The sequence below is a fragment of the Lampetra planeri genome, chromosome 20 (genome assembly GCF_965212315.1).
Source record: "Lampetra planeri chromosome 20, kcLamPlan1.2.h2, whole genome shotgun sequence".
Classification (NCBI taxonomy): Eukaryota; Metazoa; Chordata; class Hyperoartia; order Petromyzontiformes; family Petromyzontidae; genus Lampetra; species Lampetra planeri.
This window is the reverse complement of record NC_136126.1, coordinates 11,974,125-11,999,709: the sequence shown is the minus strand read 5'-3', so window position 1 is coordinate 11,999,709 and position 25,585 is coordinate 11,974,125. Positions and strand designations below refer to the sequence as shown.

The 25,585-nt window shown below is 46.6% G+C and overlaps 1 protein-coding gene across 6 annotated transcripts in view; it reads left to right on the top strand.

Annotated features, from left to right (window-relative positions):
• The window catches only part of LOC144724456 (ras GTPase-activating protein nGAP-like), a 589,022-nt gene that overhangs the window by 517,704 nt on the left and 45,733 nt on the right, over positions 1-25,585 (top strand). For all 6 annotated transcript variants that reach the window (XM_078603594.1, XM_078603592.1, XM_078603590.1 and 3 more), the window contains 2 exons: positions 11,042-11,140; positions 17,273-17,830. In XM_078603594.1, the coding sequence (XP_078459720.1) occupies positions 11,042-11,140; positions 17,273-17,830 (657 nt within the window). The remainder of the gene's footprint in view (positions 1-11,041; positions 11,141-17,272; positions 17,831-25,585) is intronic.

Sequence of the window (25,585 nt, the reverse complement as noted above, 5' to 3'; positions counted from 1 at the left end):
CAAAGTTGTTGAGCTTAAGTGATGTATATACAGGAGGAATTATGGCTGTTAAAGAGGCCTCTGCAGGGGCTCAATATCTCCCATCAAATATCTAAGGAATGGACAAGCGTCTGGCATGACGTGAGCAACTCGGCAGGAAGCAGCGCTTATGAAGCGGAGGCTGGCGTGTAGCGCGCAAGATTGTGCACGGCAGCAGTGCTGTGATTTCGCGCGTCCCTCCCCTTCCCTCGTGGTGTACGTTCGTGCATCAACCTGAGTTTGGCGATTGCTCATGACGGCGCAAACAATTGCTGTACTGGGTTAAAATTAAATCCATGAGCGTTGGCAAATCATATGTGGGATGCAACTAGCACAGATTGTGAGGAGTGTTGGTAAACGTCAACTCACCAAGTCCCTTGTATTTGTCTCACATTCAAGTCTCTAAGCAGGGATTGTATTATTTGCCTTAATGGTGTAAAACTGGATAAACCATAGTCCCGCGGAATTATGACGAGATGCGCAAATAGTTTAAAACGTCCCGTTAATTACACTGTGGGGTGGCATTATTGAGTGAAAAAGATTGATTGGAATGTGTTGGGTAACTTTTGATGACATTTGTAATGTTTAATAGGCCCCAAAGCACGTGTTAGATGTGATTGGTGCGCTATCACACGTGGATGAGATTCCACGGAAGTGGCGCCACATTTCGGCATCTGTGAGTGGCTGATAACAGGAAACTTTGTTATTCATAAGGATATATAATTAGATAACAATGCCTGTGTGGAAAAGACATCCGTTGGTTTGGTCTTTTGTCTCAAAGCAGAATTGCTAACTTCAAATATTTCGCTTTTCTTTTTATTTTATCAGGTACGACCCACTGAGCTATGTAGCTCTTTTTAAGAAGTGGCTTGGCCACAAATGACAGCTCAACGAAGTGGCTTATCATGGGGAAATATATAGCAGCCAAATACACTCGACGCATGTTTCTAAATGTGGAGGTAAAATCCATCATGCCGTGTGTGTCATAATTCTGTTGGTGGAAAGTAGCAAAAGGGAAAAATAAGTTTTCACTGACAACTGTCGTCAAAGTGAATGCTGCTGGATTTGCATTGTAATTAACCTTGAAGGTGGCAACTGAGCCCCGTTGCCTGGAGCAGCCGGTCTTGAGGTGCAACTGGGCTCTGGGGTTTCTGGGCATCGCGCTGCCACATTGTAGACCCTGCCGCCAGCTTTAACACCTCCATATGTTAAGACGCTCGCTGTCAAAAACCACAAGGGCAATGTGGAGGAATCTCCATTGAGTGAAAAGTAATTTTGCTCTGGGCAGAAACGATTTAAGCCTCAAGCAGTATAAATTCCCATCCATAAAGATATTACTGCCTTGGGCTGACAGAGGTCCCACTCGGCAGAAGCAGTGTCAGTCTGGGGTGAAAGAGTTCCAAAGAAGTAGAGGGTGCGGTGGAAATTGAATTCTACCCAACTTCATTCTGGCCCAATCTCAGCCATGCACCCCTTGAGAACATGAGAAGATACGAAATATTACAAACTAGAAGGGGCCATTCAGTCCATCCAGCTTGCTCAGTTGTCAGTAGCAGATGGATACTAGAATATGATTGAGGCGTTTCTTGACGAGTCCCAGTGAATCAGCTTCATCCACGTGTTGTGTGGGCCTCAGCCTGTTCCACACTCCCACCGCTCTTGACGTGAAACACAATCTCTTCCTCCCGGCCTCGGTCCTGAACGTCCCTACCACATGCGGCCTCCACCATGGCCGCTCGTTCTCTTGTCTGCGTTGGTCTGGAAGTGGTAGTCATCTGGATCAACTTGGTCGATGTTATTATGATCCTTGTAGCGGCTTTTGGCTAACCATCGGATGAAGATGTTCACTGCATCTCGCGCTTTTAGATGTGCCTCTGCGGCCATCTGGAATGCTCTTCCTTCCAATATTAGGAAGCCACTGGAGCTATGCACTTTAAAATAACCAAGACTGAATACTCATTTCTTTAAAACTACTTTTTATGTTTAGTATGTTGTCCTTCCTGCGCACATCCGATATGCACGGTTGGCTACGTATGGTGTGAAAGAAGTTCAACATACATACATTTATGATTGTATAGACCTGGATTAAGACTAAAGCGATGTAGTGTTTTGAGGCTGTCTTTGTACGTCTCTGTCTTTAACAATCACGTTCTGGCTGCTCCCTGTTACACTGCTTCCAGGGCAACCTGACAGGTGACCCAAACAGGACGTGGGACTCCAAGTGGGGCCGTGCGAGTGCGTGCATAGGCTCATCGATAAGTCCCTGGATTTATTTTTAGACACTTTACACTGTGTACCCAAGCGTTTTATTGGTTTTCTTTATTGCTTCCCTGGTTCGTGTGGATGAAGACAATGCTTAGTCAACTTGAACTCCTTAATTCCTTTATTATGTCGTCATATCCACATGTTCCACACCCCCGCCCCATTTGATGTTAGTATTTTTATTATTATTCGATAGTTTTGCGACCTACATGTAACACTTTACATTTTAATTGTATTACATTTTTCAAGATGTCTACTCAATTTGAATTTGGCTTAAGTATTTCTGAATTTCCTTTGCTGTTGTGTCGTTCTTTGCCATGCCTCCTTAGTTTTGCGATCATCTACCAATTCACTAGTGGCGGGAATATGAGTCGTTGATGTGGATTAGAAACTGCAGTGGTCCGGAGTACTGATCCCTGAGGTGCTCAACTAATTCCAGGTCTGTTTTCCTATAACGTGGTGGTAGTTGTTGCGTTCCTGAAGAACACCACGTTATGTAAAAATCGCGTTATAATAAATAATCTAAATAATTTAGGGGGTAAAGCAAGTCCACGATAACACGTAAGATGCGTACACAGGCTGAACAAAGACTGAGGCGTGTGGGTAGCGTCTAAAAGCATCCAGCAGCATCCCGCCTTCTGTGATGCTATGCTGAGGCAGCCGTACAACCGCTTATTCCTACCTCGCACGATGTAGTTCCGCTCACTCAATTGCGTTATCCCAAATTCGCATTTTGAAAGCAACACGCGTTACAGAACAGACTTTTCTTTTCCCCAGATTGAGGTTACTCCCTTTGTGATGGTCCTTTGCGTTAATGGTGTCAGCCAGCTCTCAATCCAAGTGCTTGCATTCTCTTTAATTTTGTGCGGCTTTGAGTTTTCGCAAAGGTCTTTTGTGTGGGATTTGTCGAAAGCCTTATGTAAGTCTTAAGTATATTACGTCATATGCTTTAAGTCCACTGCAGTTGTTGCTTCCTCAAACAAATCCAATAAATTTAGTTCAGCAAAATCTGGATTTTCTGAATCAATGTTGGCCATTGTGGACACCACTCTCCACATGGCAGAAACACATTTGGAGAATTTTTGAGTTTATGTTCATAGTTTCTGCTGTTTAGATCATTTTCTTCTGCCGTTGGTGGCAAAACTATATTTTACCGACACATTCAATGTGGCCCACATCTTTCATTTCCTTCACCTAAATATGTAAACAACTTGGGACCACGTCATGGTTGTTTTGGTGAAAGGTGATCAACTTAGAATCCAGGTTAGAATCCAGGCCCTTGAAAAGTCCACTCTCTTGCAGCACATAACAGCTGGTATTAGTTGGTGGCTTTCTGAAATGTCTCCAGCAACTGGCCGAACCGCTGCCACGCTCATGCCTGGCTTCTGTGACCAACGACAGTTTGGCTTCTGCCAGCATGGGAACAGCCCAGGGCTGCCCAGGATCAGAAACACACCCAGCCCTGTGACTCAGGGTGCATCACCCAACACGTTTGTCTCTGTGGGCGCATGCCCTTCTGCTCTATTTCCCTGCACCCTTTTCCTATCCCCTAATCCCCCCTGTGGCCAGGGGATGGTATTGGGAAGTGTTCTTCATACGATTGTGAGCCCTCTGTGGTTGTGGCCGTGTTGTCGTGGCTGGTTCTACAGTTGACTCGGTGAAAGTGTTTGTGTCAGATCACACGAGTAAAATGTGTGCCATACACCTTGCTACACCTGACACAGCTTATTAATAAAGTTGTCACGTGGACAAAAAAGCCACTTTACTCCTGATTCAGGTATCACTTCCTGCCCTTGTTGATGCATATTGATGAAATCACACCACCTATTTAAGGCCCAAGAATTGAGGAAAGTTTTGCTCTTGTGGCAACTGCCTGATTCTGTTGGATGCAACTATACCAGAGAAACGTTGTACCAATTGTTTTCTCTCCAAACATACCAGTGTGCTGACTCAAAAATAAAATTGTGTTAATCGGCTGTGCCGGCTGGACGAGGGTGTACGACACACAAAAAATCAGCTATGAATCGTAATGCCAATCGCGAGAGCCTGATGTGTGGAAAGTTTTTGGTTTCATAACAAGGACACACGGCTCTGGAGTTAAACTGAACCAGGCTGCCTTTGGGAGCGAGGGTTCTGCAGTGTGGTCTGCTGTGAGCGGCATGTCGGCCCGCTTCCCCGCCGCTGGCGAGCGCGTTAGCCGTGTGTGACTGGATAGGCTTAGACTTTTGCAGAGCTGCTTACAAGATAAAACAAATAATAAATCAGAAAATACACATTTCCAACGTTTGTGAAAATAATTCCGCACAAAATTTGAAAGTTTTATGCAAAGTTTTGTGGTGTATCAGAGGACGTGCTTAATTGAAAGTGCAGGTACCAGAGGCCCGGGCGCCAGCGCGCACACTGAGGCAGTACCAACGATGACTTCAGCCTGATGCAATCATTTTTACGTAAATATTTACCGCCTCCTCGTCCTTAGAGAACCAACCACTTGAGCTTTTGCAATAATTTGCCACTGGGGCTCCTTAAAACCATAACCATCCCCCCATCCTCCTGTGGAGAACAAACATCCGAAAGTAGACAATAAATATAATTGTCACAAGCTGGTTATTGTTGTTGTGGAGCACGGATAACAAGTGCGGGACCTGTTCATGAGACAAAACAATGTCGATCATTCCTGTAAAGCGCTAACAGCTCTGCTCTGTGAACCAGAAAAAAATATATATTATTCTGCTTGTTTACCCAGCGAAGCCTCGCCGACTCTGAATGCTCCCTGCCATGAGGGTCCTGCCCAAGTTTTCGCAGTTTGGGGTGCGATTTTGGCACTGTGTGTAATCCCAATTAAGACATGTGCACGTCTTTTGTTTCAGCATTGGGATGTTTAGCTGATCCCGTTATATTTTTATGTATTTTTAGCTCTCATACAAATATACAAACTCTACGCAGAGTCGGGCGTCGAACTCAAACTCGTTTTGCTCCGGCACAAGTGTGAACCGCCCTGCCACTGTGAAATGACTCGCAAAGGAGCAGGGGCCAGGCTGTGTTACCGTGCTCCCTTCTCGTGCTGAGGGGTCACATAGACTGTTATCATGCGTGTATCTACTCTGTCTAAGCTCTTCTATAAGCCGTCCTGGCAACGTGTATTTACTCTTAGCTATGTTATGAGCCAATGTAAGGTTATTATTCTGTTAGTAAACATGCTCAACACACTTGGTGTGCCCAGCTGTTGCGACGCTGTCTGGCCGGACTCCGCTGGTGGATCCCGTGGCATGCTTCATTTCCCACGGCTCGCAACTGTTGACTTAATTACGTGATGTTTCACAGCGTAGTACTTTAGCTTTGGATAACTACGGATGAGAAAATCAGATGTCATTCAAATGGTAGAACATTTTATGAAATGGTAAATGTTTTAATGTGAAGGGTCGATACATAATTATCTGCGGGGTGACACAATGAGAGGTGCTTTGCATGAGAAGTGGGAGTAATTTACGAATATTCACCCGTTATGGCAGAAGGGATGCTGCCATAGTGTGGATGGTCAGCGCGCTGCACTTGCAATCCAGAGGTCCCCGGTTCGATCTCCCGGCGAGGGAGATGAATTAATGGGCAAGCTTCGTAAACTCCCAAATCAGTTGATCGGCAGGTGTGGGCAACTCCCCCCTCCGAGATATTCGGCCAGTGTGGAAGAGTAGGCCAATTACTCTCCAGGGGGCCTCTCTTGGGCTCCCTCCTGTGGAGGCCTTTCCATCAATGGCGTGTGCAAGCAATTGCAGGGCTTTGCTTTTATCTCTAATTTAAGATTCACGGTAGGAGTATACAATATTTCAAAAGATTCGGGGAAAAATTGTCTTGTCAAAGTTTCCTCTCTAACTCCTCTGCAGCCACTCGGTCACTATTGTTGACCGTCAACCATCATCTCTTCTCTCGACATGTTCTGCCCAAGCCCGTTTACGTTTGTTAACAATTTTAATTCTTATTTATTTTACCAAATAAGGCCCACTGAGCTATGTCCCTCTTTTTTTAGAAGCAACCTGACCACAAATGATCGCCCAACAAAGTGGCTTTATCACGTGGAAATGTATAGCAGCCAATTTTTCTAAACGCACGTTGATTCTGAATGTGGAGGGAAAAACCAGAGGATCCGTAGAAAAATTCACGGGGAGAGAGACATGCAAACTCCAAATATGCAGGCGTCAGGGTTGGGATCGAACCCACAACCTCCTGTGTACCAGGCGAGGTAGTTGACATCTCGCCACCGTGTGCCACTAACCTCCGTGCATTCGCTATTCCACGTGTTCCTGCGTCTGTCTCTCAGTGTTATTCCATGCACGCATCTCTCCACGCTTCGTTTTGCACTTTTCAGTTTTTGTTCAAATTTGTGACTTTCTGGACCATAAGTCATAGCAGATAGAATGAACTGATTAAAACAAAACAAAAAACCCATCTCTTTAGGTTTGGTGGTTTGTTACTCTTTATTATCCAGTTCATCTTTCCAGAAGCACTCCAGTGTGAGGGGAGAAGCAATTGGCATGATAAGTGGTTTTCCGTGCAGTAGAGTGATATGTCATTTGGCGAGTCACTCTCAATGCTCACTTATGTTGTGACATTTAGTGCTCTATAGACTGAAATTACAATGAATAATCAGGGCTGTGTTTTATAGGGGGGAAAGTATTTAATGCCAAAAGTAGGACGCATCAGCTCGAATTTGCTATGTGATTGATTATCGCAGGCTTGAGGACCTGTGAGATGCACTGTTCACAGTGCATCTCGTGTCATCAAAAGCCATTGCGTGACATCTTCCTGTTGTGCGTTTCATCTTTTTATTATTTTTAAGAAGTAGAGATGAAGCAAATGCAAGTGTAATATTAGAAGGCATAATTGGAGCTTTTTAGATTAACCCTCTAGGTAATCGTCGTCAGCACCACCGTTTGCATCGTTGTCATCGTCGTCGTGATCACTGTTTAATCTGATATGTTTATGTACATTTGCGTGTCTCAAAGCAAAATTGAGTGAAAATCCCTCTGGATATTACAAAGACAGAATGACATTTCCAAGAATTAATGAGTAACATTTTGACGTCTCAATCGTCAGTCACGGATGTGGTGTCAGTGGTTCCCTCTTAGTTTCTATCATAGTAGGAAACGTATATTGTAGTTCAAGGGTATATGCAGTGAACGGTACGAATAATAACGTCAACTTGTAACATGTGCAGTATCCGCTCACTCTGGACGAGAGAGTCCACCATCTGCAGTGCATTTGTACCGTCAGCAAGCACCTCCACGATGGAAAGTTATTTTCGGAGGGAGTTTTTTGTACACCGCATGAAATGTGTGATGGATTGTATTATTAGACCACCCGTTGAATGGGGGCACATTGAGAAGATATCGTTTAAAGGTAACTCGTGCGTTCGCTCGGAGCGTTGGAGCGGTTGTAACTGGCGAAGGGTTTTTGCACAACGGGAATGGGGGGAGGACGGCTGGTGGCATGGTGGTGGCCACCTCCGCGTGCCTTTGCGATGAGTCCAGGGATCCGGGAACAATGCCCCGCTCTCTCACACGCGTGATTACACACGGTGATGTAAGCGCGTGCGTCACCCTGCCTACGGGGCCCGCCAAGGCCTCCAGCCCGGCCGCTTCCCCGAACACTATGCAACAGTGCAGAATTAACGGTAGCTTTGATTACTGGGGGAAAACCATTGTAAGCTTTCTTTTGGTCCATAGCCAGTGTTACAGATAAAATTCACGCAAATTTCCTAGAGTTTATAAATGTTATTGAGTAAATAAGTAAATAAATTAATGCAAGGTTTATTTGACAGCAGATCCATTGTATTACTGTTTATTTGCTAACATTAAAATGTGTTGAAAAACTTGCATATGAACACATACACTTGCAAGCTTGCACTGCTCAGGCATATTATTATGATTACCCTACAAAAGTAAATGGAATGGGTTTTGTCATCTTGAGCAATGTTACATTGCATTGCAGCATTCGTGCCAAATTATTTATAACAATGAAAGTGCCTGAAATGTGCAATAGTGAAGTCAATTTCTAGTGGTTTGTATAGTCCAATTAAAAGTGTGTTGTTGTTGTTGTTTGGGAACTGGAAAGAAAGGAAGACCTAACGGAGAATGGTTTGATGTCGACATAAGAGATTGGTGCCAGAAAGATGCGGCACGACTTGAGCATATTGGCACAACACGGAGGAAAGTGGAGACAAATGAGCAAATGTGCAGGGCACACCTAGGGGCTATCTGCCCATAGATCGTGATGATGATGATGTATAGTTCAGTTGTACGCACTGTGTTACTGTGTCCAAAGCATGCCTCTCCTTATGCCGTCTAAATCATAACCTTTGGCGGTGAGCGTCGATGGAATACCGACATTTACCTCTGGAATTGACTTCTGTGTGCAACAGCGATGCACGTGTTCCTCTTTCGTTCCACAGATAATGGTTTGTGCTCATGCTTCTTTACCGTGTTTTTTGTCACACGAGGAGTTTACTCTTACTCAGACGGTTACATTCTGTACAACTGGGTGACGCGTGTGATATCGCTGCTTCACAGAAACTGTACCAGCAAAGAATGTGTTTGGGCAGAGATAAATTCATGACCGTGTTTTTGATGATGATGATCTTGCAAATTCACATCTCACTCATGATATTCTGCTGGAGATTGAACTTTCGCATAGTGTATTTCAACTTTTTTGGTCTTTTTTCCCAATTAAGTTTGTGCTATTAGCTTAATAGCTTAATATCATAGACTAAGAATCCATTTGGAATTCTCATAGAACTGTTTGACCCTGTGTATTTGCAAAATATGTTTCTTGGGACTTGCACAGTGGGGGGGGGGGGTCGCATTCTCCCACGCACTCTGCTAATATTTCCAAATTTTTCACAATTATAATTTTTGCCAATTACCGTGGGCGTCGAGGAGGAGCCATACCCGGCTTGCCAGGAGACGGCAGTACAGCAAAAATGCAGACTCCACCTGTTCCGTCTGCATGGGATAGAGCGTTGCTCCCTTGCATGCATGGGTTTTCTCTGGGAGGTTGCAGTTTCCTCCCACATGTAAACACGTTAATTTGCCAAGAACACTTTAATATAATCTTTAGTTCTTTCGGTAAATTCACGTAGGTCACATAGGTGACTTTACCGAAAGAACCAAAGAGTATGGATTCCTGCAGTCACGAAAGCTTCAAATCAAGATTGAACACTTTAATATATGGAGGACCGCAGGGCTTGGGCAATCTTTGGCACCAACTAATCACGTGGCTGGCTCCCTGCTTGTCTGTGGTTCTGCCTCGTGCCTCTGCATCGTTCTCTGTCTACGAGAGAAAGCGAATACTATGCAGCGCGTTACAAGTTGAAATTATTTGTATTATTATTTTCATCTCTGAGCCAACAGGCCAACTCGGTACAGCATATTTGCATGGAGTGGTCCCCATGTGATAAATGAGGAAAAGGCAGCATATGCACTATTCAGCAAGCCAAACTCATTGTTAATGATCCTGAGTGAAAAGAGACTTTATAATGTACGCAAGTTGTGGCATACCACTCCAAGCCACTGACCTCAAGAGACGCGGAACTGAGGCAAGGCAGCCAGTGACACCTTCCAGAAATGCAAAATATGCACGCATTGAGTGGGTCACCTTTAATCTTAAAGATTATGAATGCATACTATAATTAATTTAGGATGCCCAGAGCTTTTGACAGGACATCCGACCAATTATTGGCGATAATTACCCTACCTACCCCACACTCTGCTTTCACTCAGGCACACAATGATCCTGCTGAGTTTACTCAGAACTAATTTTTGTCAATTGAAAATGTGTTTACTTGCAAATCTTCAAAAGCACAGGGGTGTCTGTATTAATGCCGTTATTATGGGGTGGATTAGATAGATAATGGACATTTTGGCGAGCTTTGGCAACTTTGATGTAAATTTGTAGTGAAGGTTCATACATGCGTACACACACGCGAGCAGACGCCCACGCGAATGTGCCTGTGCGCACAACCCCAAGTGGGCCTCCCATGAGGCTTCAGCCACTGGTGCTCGCGCACGCACACACACAGACCCACTCACACAGACCCACTCACACACACACAGACCCACACACACAGACCCACACACACAGACACACAGACACACACACACAGACCCACACACCCACGCACACACACACGCACACACACACAGACCCCATTTACATACACGCACACACGCAGCCCCCAAACAAAGATCCCCCGTATAGCCTTTACAGACTATAGGAGCAAGTGCTCATAGCGAGCACCTATGAAGGCCGGCACGACACACAAGGCAGGGGGTGGCCGGCACCATGCCCGGCCGATTTTGTCTCCCCAGTGGTGATGTTTAACACACTCTTCCAGGTACTTATTTGAGGATGAGTCAACCTAGAGGAGGACCAGGACTGGTTCAGATAATCATCACTGATGTTGGCTGTGAGCGGGAATCGAACTCTGGTCGCCGGGTTCGTGGCACAGCGTGCTAACCACTACACTACCGCTCCCCACACCCACACAGACCGCCATGTGCATGCACACACTCGCAACCCCCATCTACACACGCACATGCAGACACCCCTACTCACACAAACTACTTGTGTGCACACTCACAAACACACACATAAACCAACAAAATTCATGCGCACACACACACACAAGCACGCTTGCACGCAAAACCATCCACATTGGGCGAGCGCATCACCAGACTCTTGCTTCTCGCCCCCCCCCCACTCCCGCGCACAGGTGATCACGTCGAGCGGCAGCAAGTGCTTCTCTTGTCGCTCGGCCGCCGAGCAAGACAAATGGATGGAGAACCTGCGGAGGATCGTGCAGCCCAACAAGGTAACCCCCCGCGCACATCCCGGGGCTCGGAGCACCGTCCTCTGGCGGCGTCGCCATGGCCACACGGCGCGTGCTCTCGTCGCCATGGCCACACGGCGCGCGCTCTCGTCGCCATGGCCACACGGCGCGCGCTCTCGTCGCCGCCGTTACCGCCCTCTGCCACGTCCACCCGAAGGCGATTTTATCAGCGCAGTTGTTGATAACCCATTAGAAATGTGAATGTACGCATCTGCCGCACGTGCTGCTTCTACAACCTTGTTTGCTCGTGAACGAACGCGTCCGTCATAAACGTCTTGCTTTAAAAAGGATGTTTTGTTTGTTGTCGTTTTCAGGCAGTTTTGTTTACGAATGCGTTGAGGTGCTTTGTTGTCTGTGTCTGCGTGGTATCGCCATATGATTTTGTTCAAATTTGCTAGAGAATTCTGTGCCAGTGTAAATAGTTTTTATGTTATTGTCATATTTGTGTGCATTGCACACAGGTGTAGTAATGCCTTGTAGTGCAGCGTGGACAGCACTGGAGTACAGTTATACCTCAATATGCGTATATTCTATCAACAACGTTTGGGTATCACGAACTTGGGAATTGTTTTAACCTTTATTAAGCACCGAAAGCTAACATTTTTGTAAAATAGTAAATAAATGCATTGAAATTAATGAATTATGCGTGCGCCAATCTACTTTCGTCAGTTTTCGATTTTAATACTGTGCAGCATAAAATATAATATGACTTTCAATATGAATTGTCTTTGTTTATAATATTATTGGTAAGCAATGAAGTGTTTATAACATTAAATGGTAAGTTACAAAAGCCGGGAACGAATCCTCATCGTACTAATGTTATAAGTGACTCAATACACGAATTTTCGATATACGAGAGAAGCTCCAGGAACGCGTCTTCTTCATCTGTCGAGGTATTACTGCACTTTGTTGTTTATTCTCCATGAAGTGCCCTCCTCGTGTGACTTTCCACGGGACAGTTTGGCTGGTGTGACAGGGCAAGACTGCTTGCAGATTCCACTCACCGTGTATGACCACTGAATTGCCTTCCTTCGATCCTGTGCACTATTTAAACATGACACTGGAGACATTGATTTGGATTACCATTTGTTGCACATTTATCAAGTTCACACTTTGCTAATTCATATTTATTTCCATTTGAAAGTGTTTAAGCGGCCACCGTGGCGCCACCGTGGGGTACCGTGGTGGCGAAATGTTAACCACTTCGCCTGGTATACAGGAGGTCATGGGTTCAGTCTGCACCCTGACACCTGTATATTTGGAGTTTGCATGTTCTCCCCATGATTGTGTGGATTTTTCTCTGGGTCCACCGAATTTTCCCTATACATTTAAAATCAACGTGTTGCAGTGGGTCAGAGTTCGAGACGGCCGCTGGTGGTGCAGCTACGGAGAAAATGCCGCTCAGCCAGGACAGTCCTGCTACTGGGTGTGCGACGTGAAAATTGTCAGACGCGCTGCGGAGGATGCGGCGGTTATTTGCTGCCGTCAGTCAAGCGAGAATGGTGGGAGGGGCAAGTATGGTGGGGGGACCTCGAAAGAGAGCTCAGTGGCGCAGGATAGCGATGTTGCACTCCATCCTTGCGTTGACAAGGGAGCCACTTCAAAGTGTTTAGTGAAGCCATGGCAGCCAAGTGGCTGCGCTTAGGACAGCGTGATATAGGTTGTGTTTTGGAGGCGCCTATAAGTTTGCTGAAATGTTTTTCTGATGTCCGATTGCGTGGCTTTATTTTGTCGAGGACGTGGTTGTCGAGTGAGAAGACAGAGTCCAAGGTGACACCGAGGATTGTAAAACGAGTTGAGAGACCGATGGTGGAGGCGGCGGTGAGCAGGTTTTTTAGGGAGCGGTGCCCGCAGTGAGGCGCTGCCTGTCACTTGAGGAAAGGGCTATGGTTTTGTCCCAGGTTTAATGGGAGGTAATTTGGCCTAAACCAGTGCTGTGAGGCTGAGGTACAATTTGCGAGATTGAGTGGGCCCTGATCGGAGGTTAAGAGTGGGATGTAATTGAGTGTCATTGGTGTAGGTTCGATAGTTAATTCCGTGACTATCGATGACATGACCAATTGGGAAGATGTAGACGAATAACAGTGAAGGACCCAGGACCAATCCCTGAGGGGCACCTGCGGTGGACGTGACGACTGGCGTCGAGGACCTGCCGACCTTGACATGGAACCTTCTGTCAGTGAGATGAGATGTGAGCCGTTGTAGAGCTGTGCCGCTGATGGTGAAATCAGATTCTGGATGTGTTCAGTCTTACGGTTTAAAGTATCGGAGGTGATAGATGCGTTGAGGCCTACTAGAGCGACGGTGGCGCCGAAGTCCTGAGAGGCTATGGTGTCGTCGGTGATCGTGACGAGTGCAGTCTCAGTCGAGTGAGCTGGGCGGTGGGTAGACTGAAGGGGGGCAGAAATTGGTGGATGAAGTGATGCGATCTTCCCTTCTGACAAGGGCGAGGCGCTCCTGGAGTTTTGAGATCGTTGATAAGTTAGTTGATCATAGGGCGGTAGATTGCAGGGTCCTCGGGGTTGAAGCCATGTTTCTTTAGTCGAGGAGTCACTTGGCCTAATTGTAAAAAGGCTTGAGCAAAATGAGAAAATCATCATTGAGAGTTTAATAGTGCAATGTTTGAAGCCGCTGGCTGGTAGGAGATCCAGAGTAGGGTTTTTATTATTATACAGTTTTGGACTTTAGAATGAGAACCTCTTGACGTGCGACAGATGAGAGGAAGGAAAGTCCAGAGTGGGGGGGGGGGGGGTGAAAGAAGGAATAGCTGGGGGTTGATCGCGACCGGCCGAAAGAGGTTTAATAATGGTGGAGGCCATGCTGGTAATTGTCTCTTAAAATTTGAAATTTAAGAGCAAGTGAAGAGTCGGCTTGGTGACCGTGCCAAATTGTCTAGTGGTTGTGATGAGCAAGGTGAGTGCGGCCATAAATCGCAAACCATCGACCACATTGTAAACACCTACTGCTGTCTTTGCTGCCTTAAAGGAGGAATGGACAAACATTTGAGTGGACGACACATCTAAAAATACATCTTTAATCTGCTGTTATTAATCCATACGAAAGAAGGAGAGGAAAGCCATTAAGTGTGGACCGGAGGTCGATGCGGGTGGTTAACTGCAGAGATGATCTGTTGGTTTATGTGTTAGGCTCTTGAGGCCATGATGAGCTTGTTGATGGCTTTACAGCAGAACGTTAAGTGATGCCGTCAGTTTCAAGTCTGGATCACAAGCACATGGTTCTTCTGCGCTTTGATGCAACAGCTGATCCTGAGAGCCGCCGGTTGTCACAAGAGGGGAGCCGGCTGGTGGCACGTTTAAGGGGTTGCTGACACGTCGATGACATGTCTGAGGTCGAGGTCAAGTTGATTGGTGCAGATTGTGGCGTCAGATGATGGTGAGGCAAAGGGGGAGGTGGAGGTTAGTGGCTTCTTAAATGTGCTGTAGTTTAAGTGGACAAAGGCCTGAGAGTGATGGGTGATTTTCTGGGGTGGCTGGTTGATAGATGATGCCTGGATAACCTCGGGGGTGATGATTTTCATGAAAAGACTGTGAATGTTCTGAGTGATTTGGGTTGATATTTAATATTGGGCTCAACGATGAGGTGAAATGTTGATACCAATGGCCATGCTGTCGCGAAGGAAAAGATGTCACTAAGGCGATGGTCAAACTCGGCTTCCGAGGAGCCAGGGCAATGAAAATCACCGGCGATGATGAAGCCGGAATCGCTGCAGAGGAGAGGAGGTCTGGAAGGTCGCAAAGCTTTGTCAGAAAGATTTATGTTACTGTCTGGTGGGACCTCTGCAACTCAAGTGTTCCATATCAAAAGAGAATACTCCTGTCATTTAAGCGTGAACTTAAGTGTACGGGGGCATGTAGGATAATAATGATATGTGAAACACAGTGTGGGTTTGCAATTTTTATTTGATGGGTTTTTTTTATTTGTTAATATTGAAATTGGCAAAAAATATAAAGAAATACATATTTTATTTGGCAAAAATGTGTTACACTAAAGACTCCTGCAAATCCAAATTAATTGGGACTTCACTGCTTGTGGATTTGAGCATTTTAAGAGGATTAGTAATTGTATGAGAAATCCACGAATTACTCGTGTTTATTGTCCACGAATTGCTTTGGCGGCAGAGTGGCGCAGTGCAGCGGTAACACTCGCGGCTCGCAGCAAGAAGGGCTTCTCATCGATTCCCGACTCGGGCGCCTCTCTGTGTCGAGTTTGTATGTTCTCCCCCCTCTTTGCTTTCTTCCCAGAGCTAAAAATACACACACACAATGTAACTGGTATTGCAAAAAAAAAATTACCTGCAAATCACCCATTTGGGATTAAACACAGAGTAGCTACATTGCCCTACCGCCCCTTCCCCACTGCAATAACTTGGCAGGACCCTCCCGCAAAAGAGTCTTGAGACCCGGCGAGGCTTTGTGATCTCTCTTGGCTTCATCACGCGCGCTTTGGGTAACCTTGTTCTAGTCTCCACACCCCACGTAGACCACGCAAAAGGACAATGATGCCTCACCGAGCCAAGTAGACGGTGGGGGGGAGGGGTGGAGGCTACTGTTAGTGAGCGCCCGGTAGGGCCAGCTGAGCAATGAGTAGGTGGTGTGACTTGGATGACACCCCGTTAGCGCTGTCTCCCCAAGTGCCGGTGTTTGTGACTCGGCCATGCACTCGTTTTATGCTCGGTTAAACGAGGGAGGTCCACGTCAGGCTTGGAGCGTGTGCAGAAGTTGAACCCAGGCCGTCAGGATCACAGCGCAGTGTCCTGACTACCGCGCCACTGCTCCTCCTCCCCTCCACTACAAAAGCTTGCGCCTGCCTACGTAATTCTAGAACAGAAATTGACACATATCCTTCTGTGGGAGTAGCTCACCTCAAGCCAATGCCTGTTCCCATTCTGCCCCCATAGCCTCTCAATTCCCACCACCCCTCTCCTCATTATCCTCCCGCTACTTCTTCACTCCACCTCCCCTTTCACATCCTCTCCCCCCCCATGACCTTTCTCATTCTCTTCAACGTCCGCAGACATTGTCCTAGTTTCTCAATTCATGAGCATCTCTTTCGGTGTAAATACTTGCCAAAACACATGAGGTGGCAAATACTGAACTCACATTCACAGCCACAGCACACACCTGTGCTGCAGTATATATGTATGGCAAATGACCAATGACCCCAATTCATGAATTCTCACACCACGGAACCTTAGCTATTTTTCCAGCGGAGTCGTGGAATGAGATTCGGCCTCTGTTAAAATAGGATCGCACAGAATGGGAAATGATGCATGTGCCCGTAGCCCCCCTTAAGAGAAAGAAAATTAACCGCGTAAATTATGCAGAGGTAATCAGTGCTGCAGGTTGCAACCCTAACGAGTAAACTCTAAATCTCATCTTAGCGGTCACTGTGTGAGTCACCGTGCGCGTGCGTTGAAGGAGGCTGTGGTTTTGAAAACGGATCCTGCCACCAACCGTATAACGGCAGCCACATCGCCTGACGTTGTCGTGGGCTGGCTTGATTGAGAGCGCAATTTGGCCGCGCTGCTCCAATCCAGATGAATCATTGTAATCTGTGAGGGGCGCAACAATCTCGACTCTGCTGGATTGGCTCTAGCGTGCGGAGAGAGTGGCTCTATTGAGACTCACAGGAGGGGGGGGGGACCATTGTGGCTGAGGTCAAGAAGAAGTTGGAATACAGCCGAGAATGGCATTTCTGTTCGAGAGATTAAGTGTGGAATTATTATTGACTGGATGGTAAGTTTGTTATTCATTCAGTTTTGGGTTTTTTTTCCATCTGTGCTTTTTGGTGTTGGGGGGGTTGATTGAACATGATTGTATTTCAACATTTGCCCCGATAAAATATTTTCAGCGTGATAAACTAATGGTATTTAAATACCACGTCAGTGCTTGTACATGCGCAGAGTAATTGTATTTTAATGACAATAGGCACAGTGCTTGTGCTTCCTTGAATTGTAATATGGAATGTGTCGGTGTGCACACGGACAGAAAACTCGCGTTCGTAAATGCCTTTCGTTGCCTGTTCATCACCTGTCAAGGGAACTCAGACACTTCCACGCTCATTTACATTTGCGTCGATTTCCGTTCCCCCAAGGACAACATCCAGAGAGTGGAGAATGACCTGAAGGTGTGGATCATCGAGGCTAAGGAGCTCCCGGCCAAGAAGAAGTACTTCTGTGAGATCTGCCTGGACGACACGCTCTACGCTCGGACCGCCAGCAAGGCCAAGGTGGACAACCTCTTCTGGGGAGAACATTTCGAGTTCAGCAACCTGCCGGCGTTCAAGCACATCATGGTGCACCTGTACAAGGATACGGACAAGAAGAAAAAGAAAGAGAAGAGCAGCTACGTGGGGCTAGTCAACATCTCGGTGGAGGGCGGTACGAGCGGGCGGCAGTTCGTGGAGAAGTGGTACCCCCTGAGCACGCCCAACCCGGGCAAGGGCAAGGGCGCGGTGCCCACGGTGCGCATCAAGTGGCGGCACCAGCAGCTCAGCATCCTGCCCATGGAGCGCTACAAGGAGTTCGCCGAGTTCCTGAGCGCCAGCTGCCTGCCGCTCTGCCTGCTGCTCGAGCCAGCGCTCGGCGTCAAGAGCAAGGAGGAGCTGGCACGGGCGCTCGTGCGCTTCCTGCACACCACCGGCAGGGTCAAGGTGAGGGGGGGGGGTTACCTGGCGACCTACAGCCGGGCGCCGCCGCTGCGAGGACGGAGCGAGTGTTTTAAAAAGGTGGCCAGTGGATTCTCTCCACCACTTGTGTGGTTATCTTCATGAGTGCCACGGTGGTGAGATGTTAACTACCTTGCCTGATATGCAGGAGGTCGTGGGTTCGATCCAGACCCTGACTGATGTATATTTTGAGTTTGCGTGTCTCTCTCCCTGTGGTCGCCTGTATTTTTCTCCGGGTCTTCTGGTTTTTCCCTCCACATTTAGAATCACCGTGTGCGTTTAGAGAATTTGGATGCTGTACATTTCCACATGATGAAGCTACTTCGTTGAGCTATCATTTTTGGCTAGGTCGCTTCTAAAAAAGCGTTTTATAGCTCAGTGGGCCTTAGCTGGTAAAATAAAAAATAATAAAGTTTGACGGTCTCCAAGTGGAAGCAACCCGGCATGCATAGCATCCTTTCCACTTACAGGACAGGAATAAAACGTGCCCTTCATTGTTGTAAACAACCACTCTCCAGCTAATTTCAAATTCTGTTGTAATCCAGTGCTTCAGGCTTTGGATTTTCTTCAGAGCAGGGAGGGAGGGTATAGAGGTGGTAATATGCTTTAAGTGCTTTCCCGCTGGAAATTAATCCAAACAATGTAGATGTTTCTGCAAAGTAAACTATTTTGAGTGAACCCTTGAGTAGCTGTAATTCTGTAGCGGAGTGAGTGGAGTGCTAAGTAAATCTCGTTTTAAACGCAAAGGTTACAGGTTTGACTGTTGCCTGGGAAGTAAATTGACTCATTCCCTAGACTGGTCCACGCAACCAGAGATAACTCTGCACTATCAGGGCCACAGAGCTCTTACCGTAATGCTTGAATAATCTGTTCTACATGACAGCCCGCTCTTCCTACGAGTACCGTGCATTAAACTTATTTTAGCCTTTTGTTCACAATATTGGTGATTTATAGGCAAACATCCAGGTACCCACTGAAGTTCTTAATGTATTTTTATACCCCTGAATTATTCAGCAGGGGTTGATGAATACAGTGTTCTAAATCGGTGCAGGAGAGAGCGGTGGCGCAGTGGATCCGTACACCGGGCTGTGACGAGCACGGCTAACATCAGTGGCAAGTGGTATCTGGTCCGGTCTTAGCCGCCCTCCCATCACCAACCCGCACTTAACCAGTGCGGTGAAGTTTGGTCTAAAAACCCCCATGACCGACACACAATGGGAAGGCTCTCTCTCAGCGGTCGATTGACAGAAGAACTGTCAATGATTATAATTGTTATACAGTACACCTTACATTGCCGATGTGTATTTCATAATAATAATTACATAATTATTCTTTGTTTTTTATATAATGTAATATATGCAGACATCTCATTGCACGTCTAAAGTATGTATGTGTGTGTGTGAGTGAACTGGTTGGGGGTTGCGGTGGTGTTGCGTAGCCACCTTCTGCCGCTACTGGTAAGGCACACGGTGACTCAATCACTGGCTGCAACAACAGCAAAACCCATTTTCCATCTGTGGGTGGTAAAATTGGTACCAGTCAAAAATGCGCCTTCCTCATGTGGATAGACTGGGCCCTGCCATGTGAATGTAGAATTTCCTCCCACTGGCTCAGGGCCACCAATGGATGTGGCCTCAGCCCACTGCTCGTTTGAAGGTTGAGACATTTTCGAATGTTGTGTGTTTTTTCTTGCACAAATGCTTGCACTATTTCCCAGCTACCCCTTTGTAAGAGTTGCACGTTTTCTATATTTGGCTCCTGCTTGGTTAAAAAAACATTTACTTAGTTGAAATAAGCACTGCCAAAAGTAAACGTGCTGGGGATATCGCACCTAACATACTGCTAAGTGCAGACTATTTGGTTCCCAAATGTGGCTTTTAGGAATGAAATATCTAGCTTAACCATGCAGGTTGCCCCAGGCTATGGTCATGTCCCTAATGGTCCGAGTGCACAAGAGCAATAAACCAGAGCAGGATACGCGCATTTGTGGAAAGCAATCACAGGAGCAGATTTTGCCGTGTGCCTCATTCTCACTCGCATTTCAAACATTAACTGCAATGAGTAAAAAATAGCTGATAGTTTGGCAGTAACTGTTCCTTTGAGAAGAAAATGCAGAGAATCCAGTGACTTTTACTGTAATTGAAAACAGGACGTTGAGATTTACACATTGCACAGATCATATTTTAAAGTCACAAATACAAGTCTAAAGGCCCCATTTCCGTTGCAACTTTGTTCGTCATTTGGTCACTCTCTGGTGTAATTAGGCAATTCTTTTGTTACAGCATCGTCTCAATTCCACGTTTCGCAAGTCACGAGGGAGCCAATTTGTAATTACTTCAATGTGTAACGTGCATAGTACTCGCTCACTCTTGAAGAGAGAACGACGCGCGAGGAACCAGGCTTTGGGCCAGCGCCAACAATTGCCCAAGCCCTTTTGTATCCATTATATAGTCGATGTTTTTAGCCAATTAATGAGCGCTTACATGTGAGAGTAAAGCAGAGCACCCGGAGAAAACCCACGTGTGGGACGGGGTAAATCTATTCCATAAAGACGGGACAGGTGGAGTCCACAGTATCGCCATACTGCCTTCTCTTGGAAAGACGGGGTACGTTCGGACTCCTCCTCGACAGCTACACGCAGAAAGTTTCACGACATTTGTGTGACCCACCAACCATTGCCTTGATAGAGTGTTGGGTTGCAGGCATGCGCCACGTCCAAAAGAGCCCATTCCGCTGCAGCCGGGGAATTGCCCAAAGTGAGCAGGGTTAGGGGCAGAGTTAGAGGAGGGTCAACAGTTTAGGGTAGGCTTAGTTGCAGGTTCAGGATATGCCTAGAGATAGTGGAAAGTTTCTGGCGGAAACTTTCCTCCACCGTGCAGAATCGCATCAAGGTCACTTTGAGGACGTGGCTTGTGCTGGGAACACTTCAGCATCGTCACCTTCCTCATCATCATCACTGAGTTTAAGTAGCACAGTCATCTTTTTACCGAGCACTACAAATACACAATTCAGTGGAGGGCAGAGCAGCGTACACACACATTCGCCTGTGTGTGTGTGGCACAGATGGGTGGGGAGCAGTAGTTAGTGTAGCGATTAGCGTGCTGCTCTATGAACCTGGAGACCCGAGTTCGATTCCCGCTCAGGGCCAGCACTAGTGACGATTATCTGAATTAGTCCTGGGCCTCCCCTAAGACGACTCGGCCTCATATGAGTCGACTTAGGGGAGTGGTGTGTAAACATCACCACTGGGGAGACGAAGGTGGTGTGGTGTGGTGCTAGCCACCCACCCCCTCATGTACCATGCCGGGCTTCATATGTGCTCGCTAACAGCACTTGTCCCAAAAGTCTGTTAAGGCTATATAGGGGATTTTTGTTTCTGACACATATGGAGCCTGATTGGTTGGCTCGGACCACCGCCCAGCGGAGCGAGCATGCTACCGCCAGATGTTGATTGGCTGCGGGGGTTTTGTGCCAAATGGGAATAGGACCCAAATCCTGTGCACGGATTTGGCACGGTCATTGTTGCTATGAATGTACACCTATCGCTGAAATTGCTGCAAAAGCGAAAAATCACATTGCAGAATCAGAATATAAATTTTTCATTGGAGGAATCCGATGAGCTAATGTGCTCTTTTTCACAGATGTCCAGTAGGGATGGGCAAGAAGTCGGCAGTGTGTTAGGTACACGATATCCTAGCATGTTCACTTTTTCCGGTGCTTATTTCAACTCGGGAATGTATTTTTAACCAAGCAGGAGCCATATAAAAAACGTGCATCCCGTACAAAGGGCAGCTGGGAAATAATCTTGAGTTCGCATCCTGGAAGCATTTGTGCAACAACAAAAAACACAACATTCAAAAATGGCTCAATGTTCAAACGAAGCAGTGGGCTGAGGCTACATCCATTGGTGGCCCTGAGTCAGTGGCAGGGACCAGTCTCTCCATGGGAAGGCTAATTTCTAAAATATATCGCTTGGGGGCATTTGTGCAACAAGAACAACAACAACAAATCCTAGACTACAAATGCTGCAATGCATGAGGCCGTGGGAGTCTCAAATTGCGGCTACGTAGTCGGGTGCCAGCACAGCGTTGCTCGATCATAGCCACAAACCCCTTTGAGCAAAGGTGAGGCCACCGCCTCTCCCACCCCTCCCCCCCGCGTTCCTTACAAGCAGAACGTGCGGAACGGGCGAGAGCTGGCGACCGGCGCTGGCTTTGTAGCGGCTCTCCCTTGTTGTTTCTGCTGCTGTTTGGTTGCGTGTTAGGAACAGGTACATCAAGCGTCCATTGCACGTAGAGGGGTGTGCGCCACACACTCCTTTGTTGAGCACTGCGGAGGTCGTATGTGAAAGCCTTAAATGCGTGTAAAAAGCGGCATTCAGAAGCCCTGTAGGGAATAGGACTGAATGTAGAACTACGTGTACACCTGTGTAAGCAAGTGACAAACATATTTCTCTGTAAAAGGCTTGTAACAGGCACGTGAATTATTTCCACTCTACTAATACAGTTACAATCCTTTGTTGTGCATTATCTTTTTTTTTAAATGCATTCCCTGCATCATTATCATTTTTAAAGCTCATTTGCAGCTGTTCTTTTTGAGGAAAGGGTTGGTATTTTGCAACAACCGCATCTGGAAACTCTCCTCCTGTGGATTATGATTGTATTCGTGATGGCCACGGCAGATATTCTACCCCCAAATGAAATACCCCAGTGCAATTCATGCCTCAGTTTATATATCTCCGCTCTTACCCCATCGGGTCCTCATCATCACTGAATTGCCATATCTTACGCTCTAGCATTCCCCTAGCAGTGAGCATACATATCCACGGTATATAACATGACGGTTTCGATGCATTGCACATATATAGCTTGCAAGCGGGGTATGCAAAATGCTCGCTATAATTTGGCTCTTTCCAGTATGTGCCAATAAATCATATATTAAATCCTGTTCCCACTGTATCTGCACTGCATCTTAACATGCATTTGCATATAGATTCTGTATAACTCCATATCTCTACGTATAATGCGCAAAATGTCCCTCCGTCACACTCCATATCTCGCACACGGTACGTCATATGAAAACAAACGCGAAACGAAAAACGTTTCTCTAGGACAGAAACATTCCAGCAAAAATGATCGCCTTTTCCCAATTAACAACATTTTGCCCCAGACGTGTTTGTCAGTAAATGTCGAACGCAAACCAATGGGAGCCAAAATCTTCCAGAAGAGTGACTTGCTACGCTGCATTGGTAGAATCGGCCGCAAGTTGTATTCCATATTGGTTTGTGTATAAACTAGTTCCGACATTACGTCAACGTAGTGAAGGTTTTTTTGGTTAGGTCACGTAAATATAAATGTGTCGTTAAACCCACCACCACTTGACACAGCCAATTAGTAAGGTTTGTCGGGTAAACTAAATGTGCCAATTAGTTACTAGTTCAGCACGCTGGTGTGTCGGAGAGTGAACCCACAACATTTACAATTTGAGTACGACGTTTTGACACATTTATATTTACGTGATCTAACCCAAAAACCTTTATTATGGATAATATTGGTCGCGAAAGCCAGCTAATACGAGTTAAACTTACGTCAACGTCCCTTAAGCCACGCCAATTGTTTCGCCCTGGTGACGTCGCCCTGTAGGGCTTAGTGCCGCCGTGATGACGTCGTCGCACTGAATGCCGAATCCTTATGCAATGTGCACGCGAGCAAGGCCACTGAAGTTATATCCCACGCAGATGTACGGGCGATGCTGGTTATGTTGCATCGTAAAGAGTTCACAGCCCTTCATAAATCCACTGCTGTGGGAAGGCCTGCCCACCACACGACGTGCCAATAGGCATTGCTTTACCCGACTCCCAACGTCCCAGCCAGTGCAGGATGGCAAAGAAAAGGGCACAACCAGTTCAGATAGCACTGCCACTGATATTAACCGTGGCCTGGATCCAATCTCGGGGGTCGCTGGGTTTCTAATGCGGTCATTAATCATTGCACAAGCCGCTCCCGATAAGACAAAAAACACTTAATGGATTGAAAGTGTAATATTTTTAACACTAACTTTACATTGACAAATCATTTCTTACGCTCACGGTACAAGAATCCACGCTCATGCCACAAGCAAGGCGTGTGGGAGTTGAGCAGTTGACATGCGCATGCCCAACTCTTGCGTTCACGTATACGGTGATTGCTAACGCCGTGTGAATGCATCGTTTAATCGTGATGCGAGCAGACGGTACAAGTGTGTTGTGGTGTTCCTGTCTTCTGCTCATGTCACCGGGATGGTGACAGCCCACTCGACAAACAACATTGCACCCACAGGGATAAACTCTTGGAGTTTGCAACAGATGGTACGGGGCGACTTTGCGGCTCTGCTCCATTGGGCCTGTGCACTTGCACATGTAGCAGCTCTTCAGCATCATCATACGCACTAAAGAGACATATCTGTCAACTTTGCTTTTGCTAGGGATTTCAAACTCACACACTCACAAGTTTGAAATCCCTAGAATATATGTTTGTACAGTCAATGAGTTCCTCCACTTAGAACACTTTGTTACCATGAATACTGTACGTGAAAACATGTTATAGATATAAAATATATAATAATACAGACTGTTTGGCCATGCCGTGTTGATCATGGGTTTGGCCATACTTCACCAGACTGGTTAGTGTGAGTCAGTGAAGGGTAACCTGAGGACCGGTTCAGATATTGCTTGCAAGTGACAGCCGTGGCTGGGAATCGAGCTCAGGTCGCCGGGTTCACAGCGCAGTGCACTCAACCACCGCACGATTCGTGTATTAAACAACAAAGGAAACACGTTTCTGATTAATACAAAAGTAACCCTTCAATGTAAACGAAATTTCAGGCTTCAAAGCAGCAGCAACAGCAGGGAAAAATGAACACTTCGTACGATGTTTTCACGTGATGGAAACGCCAATGCTTCTGGAGTGTTATGTGTGCAGAGAGAAATGTGTGTTTGGAAAATAATATCTGAAGGGTAGAAGCAGGAGCACGTGAACGGGCGTGCGATGTCAGCAGCGGGGACTCGAAGGATCGATATTGTGTGTGTGTGTCGTGAATTCGAGCTGGGCAAAAATTGCAGCAGCTTTTGGCATCATCAGATAGTTGTTTAATAAAGCATCGGGAGAGTCGATAAAGTGAGAGCCACTGAGATAAGTGGTAAATAAATTAAAGCATTCATTAGGGGTGTCTGTGCTTTGGAGGCGACAGGATTTTGATAAGAATAAGATGAAGAGGTTTAAAATAACAGAAAATGCGAGGAAAGAATATGAGCTCAGGGGTCAGAGATACCATCATGGCGATAGCCGCGGGTTTGTTTTGTCTATCAAAATGATGTTGGGAGTTGAGGAGATGTATGGTGGTGGTTGGGTGCTTACTGCTCATAATTAACGGCTCTTTATCAATCCACGGTTGGATGGAGGCCTCCCTATGCCATGCCGCTCATGACGGGGGGGAGGGAGGGGTTTGACCATACTTCACCGTATTGGTCATTGCAGGTTGGTAGAGGGGTGGATGACCCAGCATCCGTGATCAGAACCCGGGTAGCCGGATTTGTAGTGCCGTGCGCGAATCACTATCCCAGTGTGCTACCCCCGGTTGAGTGTTTCGACGGAGGAAATTACGATTCGGATGACAAAGCGTTGCTCCGTGCGAAAACGAGCATTTGGGTGATATTCATCTCCGCCGCTCGTCCCAATCAGCGGTTGAATCTCCACATTTCTC